Source organism: Eriocheir sinensis, chromosome 46, assembly GCF_024679095.1.
Source record: "Eriocheir sinensis breed Jianghai 21 chromosome 46, ASM2467909v1, whole genome shotgun sequence".
Lineage (NCBI taxonomy): Eukaryota > Metazoa > Arthropoda > Malacostraca > Decapoda > Varunidae > Eriocheir > Eriocheir sinensis.
The window spans coordinates 11,153,721-11,164,650 of NC_066554.1; the positions used below are offsets into that span (position 1 = coordinate 11,153,721).

Below are 10,930 nucleotides of genomic sequence, written 5' to 3' on the forward strand. Positions count from 1 at the left end.
TTAAGGCCCTACTTACTATTTCGAGGGAGGATTCCTTTAGCACGAGCAAAGGGAAGCGAAGCGAGTCGGCGGGCGTGACGTTCTTCGTGTACAGTGAAGGATGACGCGACACTCTACCTCAGCTGAAGATTCCCTCCACTAGCAGCAAATAAAGAAAGAAAGAAGAGGAAGAATAGAGGTCAGACACGTTGAAATTGTTACTCGTTAGAACTTCGGGGCACGCTCACACACACACGCACGAACGTTAGAGGAAGAACGACCTAAAAATAGATTCCTCAACAACCTCGCTTGACTAAATAGAAGGAAAAGAAGACTCACAACATTGTAATAGAGAAGAAAATGTGAGGTCACGTGATTAAAGCAAAGAAAGAAGATAACAGGAAATTACTACAACAAAAAACTATCAACAGAAAAGAAAACAAGAACTTTGAACATTGTGAAAAGAGAAACAAGATACGAAAATACGAAAAAACAAACAAAAACTACGAAAGACAATACGAACTTGAACTCTGTGAAGAAAAAACAAGATACCAAAGAAAGTTCTGAAGCAATTATAAGCGAACTTTAACACGAATAAGAATAAAGAAGGAAAAAATGAATTACTGATAAACTTTTACTCGACACATTCACACACACGCACACACGTATATATTTATAAGCCCATTCTTTCACCTCACTTTCCTCCTCCCATTTTCCTCCTCCTCTTAAGCCGCTGAACAAAATTTAACACAGTGAATAATCTTGTTGGAACGATATAAAAAGTAAATAGGGAAAGAAAAAGTCATCGTAACGTCGCGTCTCTAGTCCATTCGTTATTCCACTTCGTTAAATCTTCGTTAAAGTAATCTTATAATATTGCTTCGCTGTGTCTTGTGTGTGAGTGTGAGTGTGAGTGTGAGGTTGAAGGAAAAAAAAAAAAAAACTATATATATATAAAGTGTTGTGATAAAAAAAAACATAACTTAAAAACGCTTCCATAAACAACAACACGAGTAAAACAAACAATGCAATAAAACAAACATTAAAAAAACACTGAATAATTCCCCTAAAAAGCTGCTGCCCCTCACGTGAAATGACTTGACTTTAACTTAAAAAAAAAAAAACACTAAAATAACACAGTGAATCATCTCGTTTAGTTACTTAATATTTCCACACAAACTAAAACTGAACTAACATAAACAACTCAGTGTGAAGAATAAGCCAAGTAAAACCTAAACAAGAGACTATACATAAAAAGAAATAATAAAAACCACCACCTTAAAAATACTAAGTAACTAAACCATACAATTTACTGATACACCCAAAACAAAGTCACATTGAGTAAAGGGAATGAGGAGGAGTTGATTTCAAGACAAGACTCGCTCGCTTTCAGCCTCTCTACACCGCCTCAAGACCAACAACAACACGCCTGACACTTCATCTGCAGCCTCGCCTTCCATCTTCAACATCTCCAGCATCTAGATAGGTAAGTGGCGTTGTCTTCTCCCTTTTTACCTCCCTTCCTTTCTTTATCCTTCCATCTATCCCTCATATAGTATGATATTAATCACTTTATTCCTTCTTATTAGAAAAAAAAACATTACTTCCCTCTTACGTTATTACTTATTCACTGATATTTTCTCTTCATCCATTTTTATTTTTACTTTTACGTTAGCAGCGGCAGGCATTCTTGATGGGGCCTGATGGTCGGCCCAAGCCCATCGTGGCGCAGGCCAGTGTTTATGATGGTGCCATCTTGCTTGGTTCATGCTGTACACCGGAGCCCATTAAAGACCCTCTCTTCTAGAGAATCTTGAGTCCGGGTTGATAAGTGGTCTTCTGGACAGTATGTGGGTAGTCTTAGGCACTCGGCGGTGACCAAAAAATCCCAGCTTGAGGCACCGGGCGGGGCTCGAACTCGCGTCGTCCTGGACGCTGCGCCGCCACGCTAACCATTCAGCCACAGCCACCCCATGTTTATCTTCGTTGTATTTTCCTTTTCATGTATCCCTCCTTCCTTCCTTCCTTCACTCCACCTTTCCTTCCTATTTCTCTTTTTTTTCTTGCTTCCTTTTCTTCTTTACATCGTACCGTCCTTAGTTTGTTCCTTTCTTCCTTCGTTCGTTCGTTCCTTCCTTCCTTCTTTCTTCCCTTCTTTCTTCCTTCCTTTCTTTCTTCTTTCCTTTCTCTCCCTTCCCTTCTTACCTCCTTTCCTTCTCTCTCAATTATCTCTCTACACAGGGTCACCACATCGTGTGCCTTCCTCTCCCTCCTCCTCCTCCTCCCTCCTCCTCCTCCTCCTAAATAAAGTCTTTCCCAGGAACAGAATCATCTTTATTACGACCAATTCATATCCTGGTGTTGTGTGTGTGTGTGTGTGTGTGTGTGTGTGTGTCACCGCCAGCTAACTACTGCGTGTGACAAATGAGAGAAAAATGGAAATGTTGTTTTTCATTCTCTTTCTTAAATGTGGTTTCTCAAATGGGAGTCTTCGGCGGTATTTTTTTATCCTTCATGTTCTTAGAGTACAGAATTTGGTCACAGCATCTCTCTCTCTCTCTCTCTCTCTCTCTGCAGTGCTATTGTTTAACACTTACAAGAAGAACAAAAGGAAGACAATAAAAGAGAAAAATATGACCCACGTGGAAATTTACGAGAGAGAGAGAGAGAGAGAGAGAGAGAGAGAGAGAGAGAGAGAGAGAGAGAGAGAGAGAGAGAGAGAGAGAGAGAGAGAGAGAGAGAAGTAGATAGATAATGTGTGTAAGCGCTTGAACCCACTCTCTCTCTCTCTCTCTCTCTCTCTGGTATATCCTTGGTCAACTTAGGCACGTAAACTGCGGCTGTCACTCCTCATTTGTGGTCTGTTGGACGAGAGAAACACAGGCACTGAGCCCTGAAGCACCCGCGACACCACAACTTTGACGTGCGGCACAGTGCGGGCTAAAACTCTTGGGGGATTCATACCCACATTTCATTTAGTGGTGGCTGTGTGTGTAAATAGTATTTCCATGGGTAGTTTTGTGAGCCTAGTGACGGTTTGACAATTATGAATAGTTTAAACAATCAGGTATTCGTTTAAAATGTTTCAAGACAGTTTTTACGCTCGGGTTTGTAGCATTTCCATGGGAAGTTTCGTGAGTCCAGTGACGTCTTGACAACTATGAAGCATTTAAAACTTAAGATCTTCGTTAGCAAAGTTTCAAGGCAGTTTATACGTTGTTGTTTGCTTCCCTCTCTTCTTAACCTTTAGCGTGACACTTGCGGGTCACAATCAAAGTTGCAAAGCGCTTAATAGTAAGATCTTCGGTAGCAAGGTTTTGAAGTCCATTTCTTGGCAGTTGTATGATTTTTTCTCTTGTTTTAATTTTTCCGTGATGTGTACGGGTCAGATTTAAAGCTGAAAAGCGCATAATATAAAAAAATTTCGTTAGCAAGGTTTCAAGGCAGTTTCTTTGGTGCTTTATGTGATCTGCTCTTATTTTCTTCCTTTTCCGTGACATGAAGGAATTAAAAAACAGACTTAAAAAAGCTGAATATACACAAAATCTTCGTTATTAAGGCTTTAAATGCAGTTTCCTTTGTTGTTGTACGATTCCTCCTTTTCTTATTTAACTTGATCACGATCGTTGGAACGGCTAAAAATAAAAATTACAAAGGGGATAATTAAAAACTCTTAAGCAACCGGGTTTCAATGCAGTTTCTTAATAGTTGTAAGCTTCCTTTTCTTCTTGTTTTGCTTCACTCTAAGAACGTTTAAAAATAATCACAAAGCGGTAAATTTAACCCGGTAGCTGCGGGGGTCATGTTTCTTAGGTTAGGTTAGGTTAAAGGCCCCTCTAAGCAAAATACTGAGAAAGAATCATCACTCACGCAAACCATTTCATAATATATATCAACGCATTTGTGAGCAGTTTATGCATCATCTATCTTGGGAGGTTTATATCATGGCAGAAATTTGGCCCATCGGTGGTACATGGTAAAGCCGCAAATTTGGCCCGTTGCTGCTACCGGGTTAATAAGAAATCTTCGTTGGCAGTTTCCTTAATTGCTTCACGTGTATCCTCTCGGGTGAAGGAACTTTAAGAACTATACCAAGAAATACAAGCAGAACACCACCTCGAGGCACGCAGAGCTAATTGAAAACCACACGACGTAACCTAAATGTCACACACCTTCTGCACTAGCAAGTTCTGGAGGAGGATCTGCTTTCCTTTGTTGTTTTGTCTTCCTCTTGTCTTCCTTTTGTTCTGTGGTTTCCTTCGCGCTTCGTACCCCGCGCCTTGAAGTGCAGCGACCCCCACATTAGTAACCCTTAAGGGGACGCGATCCTTCCCGCTGAGAGAGACGCTCGACGCAGGTGTTTTCCCCGACCGGAGCCGAGGCGGAGGTGGCGGCGGCGGTCGGGTCAGGGTGGTTAATGGTTGTGGTGATGGTGGTTGGATGCTACATATTTTGATGGTGATGATGGTGGTGATGGTGGTGATAGTCGTCGTGATAGAGGGAGAGGTATAAGATATGTAGGCGTTGGTTGGATGTTATGGCACTGGTGGTGTTGGTGATGGTGTTGGTGGTGTTATTGGTGGTGGTGGTGGAGGTGGTTTATATAAAGAAAGACCAACACAACAGCTGACAAGACAAGCCACATACGTCACAGAGAAGAACAAGAAACACAATGACAGAACAACACTCCCACCAACACAACATCTGAAAACACAACACACCCAGCGCATCACAGAAAACAAGAAACACAAGAACAAGACAGCACACCATCTTAGAACATAACGCAACACTGCACACCCAGCACACACACACTCACTCACTTCTCCGACACACCCAGCGCATCACAGAGAACAAGAAACACAAGAACAAGACAATAACATACCACGCAACACAAGATCTTAGAACACAACGCAACACTGCACACCCAGCACACACACACTCACTCAATTCTCCTCCGACGTCTTCCTTCCTAAAATAGTTTTGCTTCCGTCCTCCCGGCGTGTGACCCGAGGCTGGTGACCGGCAGTCTCCCAGGCGACCTCCTTGGATTCGAGCCAAGAGATATCCAGCCCTGGCCTCTGCCGAACACCGCGAAACATGCACGACACGAGGCGGAGATAGAAAAGGATGCTGCCATTTGTTATACGAACATTATAAACCATCCGAGAAAGAAGACGTAGAGAAAAAAAAGAGAGAAACGAGACATAATTGAAGACAACTGCAGAAAAATAAATATAAAAAAATATAGAGGAAGAACAAATAAACATATATCGTCCTTAGCTATACGAACATCATAACCCATTCGAGAAAAAAAAAAGACGTATAGAGAAAAAAGAGAAGACAGAAATAAGTGAAAAAATGAGTAAAATAGACATAATGGAGGAAAAAAATGTAAAGAAAACTCAATAATCAAATAAACAAAATATCTCATCCTTTGCTATAAGCCATGGGAGAAAGGAGAGCTTGAAAAAAAAAGAGAAGACAGATAGAAGAGAAAAATTGAGTAAAATAAATAAGAGAAAAAATACAGAAAAAATCGAAAAAGTAGATGAAAATAGAAGAAAAAACTAAGAAATAATATCCTGTCCTTTGCTTTACGAGAGCGAAACACGAGCAACACAAACGGAAAAGACACAAAACAAAACGAAACCTTCTTCTTCGTTAAGCGAACTTCAAGAGTCACACACAGAGCAGAGGAAGCAATAAAACAACTCCGCTATACCGCACGAACAAAGCGAAACAGAAGCAATACAAACCCAAAAGAGGGGGAAAGGAAATCCGGCCATTCGTTATTAGAACATCGAGTCACACATTTAACAGAACACGAAATAAAAAAATAAAAAAAATCGTCTCAGCTTTACCGAACAAACAAAGCGAAGAAGAACCAAAAAGAGGCAATACAAACCCCAAAAAAGAGGCAAAAGAGAAATCTAGTCATTCGTTATCGGAACATCGAGTCACACACTGAACAGACCACGCACTAAAAAACAACTCTTTACCTCACGAAGAAAGCAAAGAAGAAGCAAACAGAAGCAATACAAACCCCAAAAAAGAGAAAAAAGAAATCTAGTCATTCGTTATCGGATCATCGAGTCACATTTAACAGAACACGCAATATAAAAAAAAATTATCTCCGCTTTACCGAGCAAATAAAGCAAAGAAGAAGCAAACAGAAGGAATACAAACCCCAAAAAAGAGAGAAAAAACACATGTAGTCATTCGTTATCGGAACATCGAGTCACACATTTAAAAGAACAGGCAATATAAAAAAATTATCTCCGCTTTACCGAACAGACAAAGCAAAGAAGAAGCAAACAGGAGCACTACAAACCTCAAAAAGAGAGAAAAAAGAAATCCAGTCATTCGCCATCACAACATCGAGTCACACGCTGAACTGAACACGCAATATAAAAAAATCATTTCCGCTTTACCGCACGAGCAAAGCGACGTGGGCACGACAAAACACAAGACGGAACGGAACTATTAACCCGTCCACTGCGATAGGCATGGATTTGGCTTTCACTGGTAGCTTGGTAACATATAGTCCCAGGTCCTTCTCTGCCTCTGTGGTTGATAGTGGAGTGTTTCCCATGTGGTATTGGTGTGTCTCCCAAGGTGCAGGACTTTACATTTTTCTTCATTGAATTGTAGCAGCCACTTTTTGTTCCATTCCTGTAGCTTGGTGAGGTCTTCTGGTAGGAAGTCCGCAGTCAAGGGGTTAATACTATTCTTCCTTACTTAACAACTTCTTACTTCACTAACCAAGCGATGCCTCTCCCATCCTCTGGCGCCCCGATACTGCGAGACACGTAAAGCAACACACCGGGATACAGAAAATATGAAAAAAAAGACTCGTGTTTTGAGCGAACGAGGATTGCGAAACACAAAACCGAGGAGACAAAAAGGAAAACACCGACGCAGGAAGACTCACCCCCATGAAAAAGTCACAGCAGAAGAAACATTAGAGACAGAACACAAATAAAGGACAATGAAAAGCTCACATCAAAACACAGAAAATAAAAGAAAACAATAAATCAGCTTAATACAAGGGGAATAATCATGCCACTTCAAGAGAGCGCGAGAGTGAGCCAGCTAGAGCAGTTCACATTAGAGTTCATAATCATGTGTAACCGTCCTAATTTGTATCTGCCAGCACTCCGAGATCAAATCTGAAACATGACGGCTACTGTGAGACGTCCGGAGGGAGAGCCAATTAGAGAAGTGGAGGAGGAACCGGAGGATGTGGAGACGGGGTTAGATTATGACGAGGAGGAAGAAGAGGATGAGGAGGAGGAGCCGGAGGATGTGGAGACGGGGTTAGATTATGACGAGGAGGAAGAAGAGGAGGAGGAGGAGGAGCCGGAGGATGTGGAGACGGGGTTAGATTATGACGAGGAGGAAGAAGAGGAGGAGGAGGAGGAGCCGGAGGATGTGGAGACGGGGTTAGATTATGACGAGGAGGAAGAAGAGGAGGAGGAGGAGGAGCCGGAGGATGTGGAGACGGGGTTAGATTATGACGAGGAGGAAGAAGAGGAGGAGTACAAGGATGTGGAGGTGGGGTTAGATTATGACGAGGAGGAAGAAGAGGAGGACGAGAATAGGAGGAGGAGGAGAAGGATGAAGAGGAGGATGAGGATGAGAGGACGGGATAGAGGCATTAAAAGGAAAATGAGGATGAATATGAGGAAGAAAAAGGAGGTGGAAACAGGATAAAAAAGAAAAGAGAAGAAGGATGAAGAGGAGGAGGAGGAGAAGATGGGATAGAGGGATTAAAAGGAAGATGAGTACGAATATGAGGAGGAAAAAGGATGTGGAAACGGGGTAAAAAAGAACAGAGAAAAGAAGAAGATGAAGAGAAGGAGGAGGAGGAAGAGGGTGAGAAGACAGGACAGAACACTAAAATAGAAGAAAAAGAAAAAAAAGAGGAGGACAAGGGAGTTGGAAACGGGATAGAACATAACTAGAAAAGAAAGAGGAAAACGAAGAATAGAAGGAAGCTTAGAATAAAGAGGAAAAAGGAGGGAAAAGGAGAAGAAACGAAGAAGAGGAGGTCGAGGAGAAAGTAAAAAATGAAGGAAATGTCAGAAACGGAATAAAAAGAAACACGAGAAAAAGAAGAAGGAAGAAGGATTAGGCCAACAACAAAAAGAGGAAGAGGACAAAAACAAAGAGGAAAAAAAGGAAAGGAAGGAGAAACGAAGAGGAAGAAGGAGACGGAAGAAATGGATGGTGTGTCGGAAACAAGATAAAAAAACACGAGAAAAGAAGAAAGAAGTAGGAGAAGGAGAACAACAACAACAACGACGAAAAACAGGAAGATGACAAAAACAAAGACGAAAAAATAGAACTTGAAGGAAACAACAAGAAAAAGACCAAAACAAAACAAAAAAAAGAGTACAGTAGAACACAATCAAGCCAGAGAGAGATCCAACAACAGTACCCCCCCAAGTCTATTTTTACCCCGTGTCCTCAGAGCCCTGTAAACGCTCCCACACATCGCAGCCACGACGCACCCCGAGCAAGGAGCCAAGAAAAATTCCGCCGCCGCCGTGAGATTCTCCTGAGCAGCGAACATGGATTGCTATATATTGTCTTGGTATTGCGAGAGCCATCAGTTGAGCTCGGGGAAGGAGAGGGGAAGGGTGGGAAGGAGAGAGAGAGAGAGAGAGAGAGAGAGAGAGAGAGAGAGAGAGAGAGAGAGAGAGAGAGAGAGAGAGAGAGAGAGAGAGAGAGAGAGAGAGAGAGAGAGAGAGAGAGAGAGAGAGAGAGAGAGAGAGAGAGAGAGAGAGAGAGAGAGAGAGAGAGAGAGAGAGAGAGAGAGAGAGAGAGAGAGAGAGAGAGAGAGAGAGAGAGAGAGAGAGAGAGAGAGAGAGAGAGAGAGAGAGAGAGAGAGAGAGAGATAGACAGAGAGAAAGACAGGGAGATAGAAAAAATAGCACAGATAATATCAAACGGACAAAAATGCTAAGAACAGAGATTGAGGAACAGAAAAGAACATAAAAATAAAAATAAGAGAAATATTAAAAAAAATAAATAATAGAATAGAAGAGAGAGAGAGAGAGAGAGAGAGAGAGAGAGAGAGAGAGAGAGAGAGAGAGAGAGAGAGAGAGAGAGAGAGAGAGAGAGAGAGAGAGAGAGAGAGAGAGAGAGAGAGAGAGAGAGAGAGAGAGAGAGCGTACCCACTACAAAAAGTAAAAAACTGTCTGGTGTCGGTGCAGAGGGCGGGCCGAGGTTGGTCTTTACGAGAGAAACGAACAAGAAAAATGCGCCGGAAAGGAAGGGAAGAAAAAAGTGGACCGGAGCGAGAGGAAACAAAATGAGGCGGTAAATTTGTTGTTGGCGAGGTGCTTAATTTTCTCTAGCTTTGTTGTGCGATGCTCTGTGTGTGTGTGTGTGTGTGTGTGTGTGTGTGTGTGTGTGTGTGTGTGTGTGTGTGTGTGTGGAGAAATTCATTAAGAGGGGTTGTAGCGATCCTTAGATGTGCTTTGGGGCGGGGGAAAATAGGAATAGAAAATAAAATAAATAAATAAAATAACAATGATAGGGATAAAATGACAGCTTTATTATATATTACTATTACGATTACGATTACTACAACTACTACCAGTATTACTACTACTACTACTACTACTACTACTACTACTACTACTAATAATAATAATAATAATAATAATAATAATAATAATAATAAGAAGAAGAAGAAGAAAAAGAAATGATAATATTGCTAATAATGATGAAGAAGAGAGATGGAGGAAAAAGAATAAAAGAGGAAAACGAAGGACATATTGGAAAAGCGAAGAAAATTTACACAGCAGAGAAAAAATAATCAGTACCAGAGGCTTATTTATCTAATGAAAGTCCACAAAAATGAATCCTTACCGATTATAATGGTTTTCTGAGCCCTGACTAAACAAACGACTTTAACCTTTCATCTGTTATCCATTGATTCCACATTAGCGCGGAAAAGAAAATACTCTAATCCTTCCCTCCTCTGTGGTGCACGAATCTACGAGCCTGCGCAGTCGGCGTGCAACCAACTCAAGTGTTTATGTTTCCTTTCGGGCTGGTCGATAAATGGGTAGCTGGGGACACCTGGGGAAGGTAAACAGTGGTGACCCGGATGTTACACTGGTCGCACTGTGTCGGGTGAATGGTTCTCTCCCATCATAAGCCAGAAGGCCAACAGGGCAGAGATGAGCACCACCAATACGCGCAGGTATAGCGTTTGCTCCCGAATTTATCTTTTCCTTTCCTTTCTACTATAGCTTGGGTAAGAAAACACTATGATCCTTTCTTTCCCATTTAGATTGGATAAGGAAATACTGTAACCTTTCATTTCTCTGTAACACGAATATGAAACTATTATTTTCCTTTCTCTCCTCTTTACCGGTTAATACAATGCTAAAAAATGAAAGACTGATAAAAAGAAAAACGACTAATAGCTACATTACTAAAAGAATAAAGGAAATAAACGAAAAGAAATGAAACATATGAATTCAGCTTAAAAACTCATGAACCACTAATTCACTAGTACCAAAAATACTAAAAACGAAAAAAGGAATTCACAATATCAAAGTTAATCACTAATAATAAAAAAAAAATAATAAAAAAACACACAACCCTGCCTTCCCCTTCCTAGCTTTACTCGTCAAACAAACACAGCAATAGTAACAAAAATAAAACGAAAAATAAAATAGCGATAAAATGTTTGCCCGAAAAATCACTAACACGAAAAACATATATAAGAAAAACACACATGGAAACCCCCCTCCTCCCCTTCCTAACATCACCTATCACACAAACACAATAAAAAAAAAGAGAATAATAGAATAAAATCACTAACACGGAACAAAACAACAAGAAAAAACACACACAAAAAACTCCCTCACTCCTCTTCCAAACGTCACTTATTTCACAAACACAATTATAATAAAGAGAAGCGAAAAAAAAC

At 41.0% G+C, this 10,930-nt stretch overlaps 1 protein-coding gene across 1 annotated transcript; it reads left to right on the forward strand.

The window, feature by feature from the left end:
• The first annotated feature begins 7,155 nt into the window (after positions 1 to 7,155).
• Positions 7,156 to 8,532, forward strand: LOC126980937 (major centromere autoantigen B-like). The gene is made up of 2 exons (XM_050831395.1): positions 7,156 to 7,533; positions 8,482 to 8,532. Exons 1-2 carry the CDS (start codon positions 7,156 to 7,158, stop codon positions 8,530 to 8,532), a joined length of 429 nt encoding a protein of 142 aa, XP_050687352.1.
• The last annotated feature ends 2,398 nt before the right edge of the window (positions 8,533 to 10,930 follow it).

Coding starts and splice junctions, on each gene's coding strand:
- LOC126980937 (XM_050831395.1), top strand. CDS start 7,156: ATGACGGCTACTGTGAGACGTCCGGAGGGAGAGCCAATTAGAGAAGTG. Junction 7,534..8,481: donor AGGAGTACAAGGATGTGGAG/GTGGGGTTAGAT, acceptor CACACATCGCAG/CCACGACGCACCCCGAGCAA.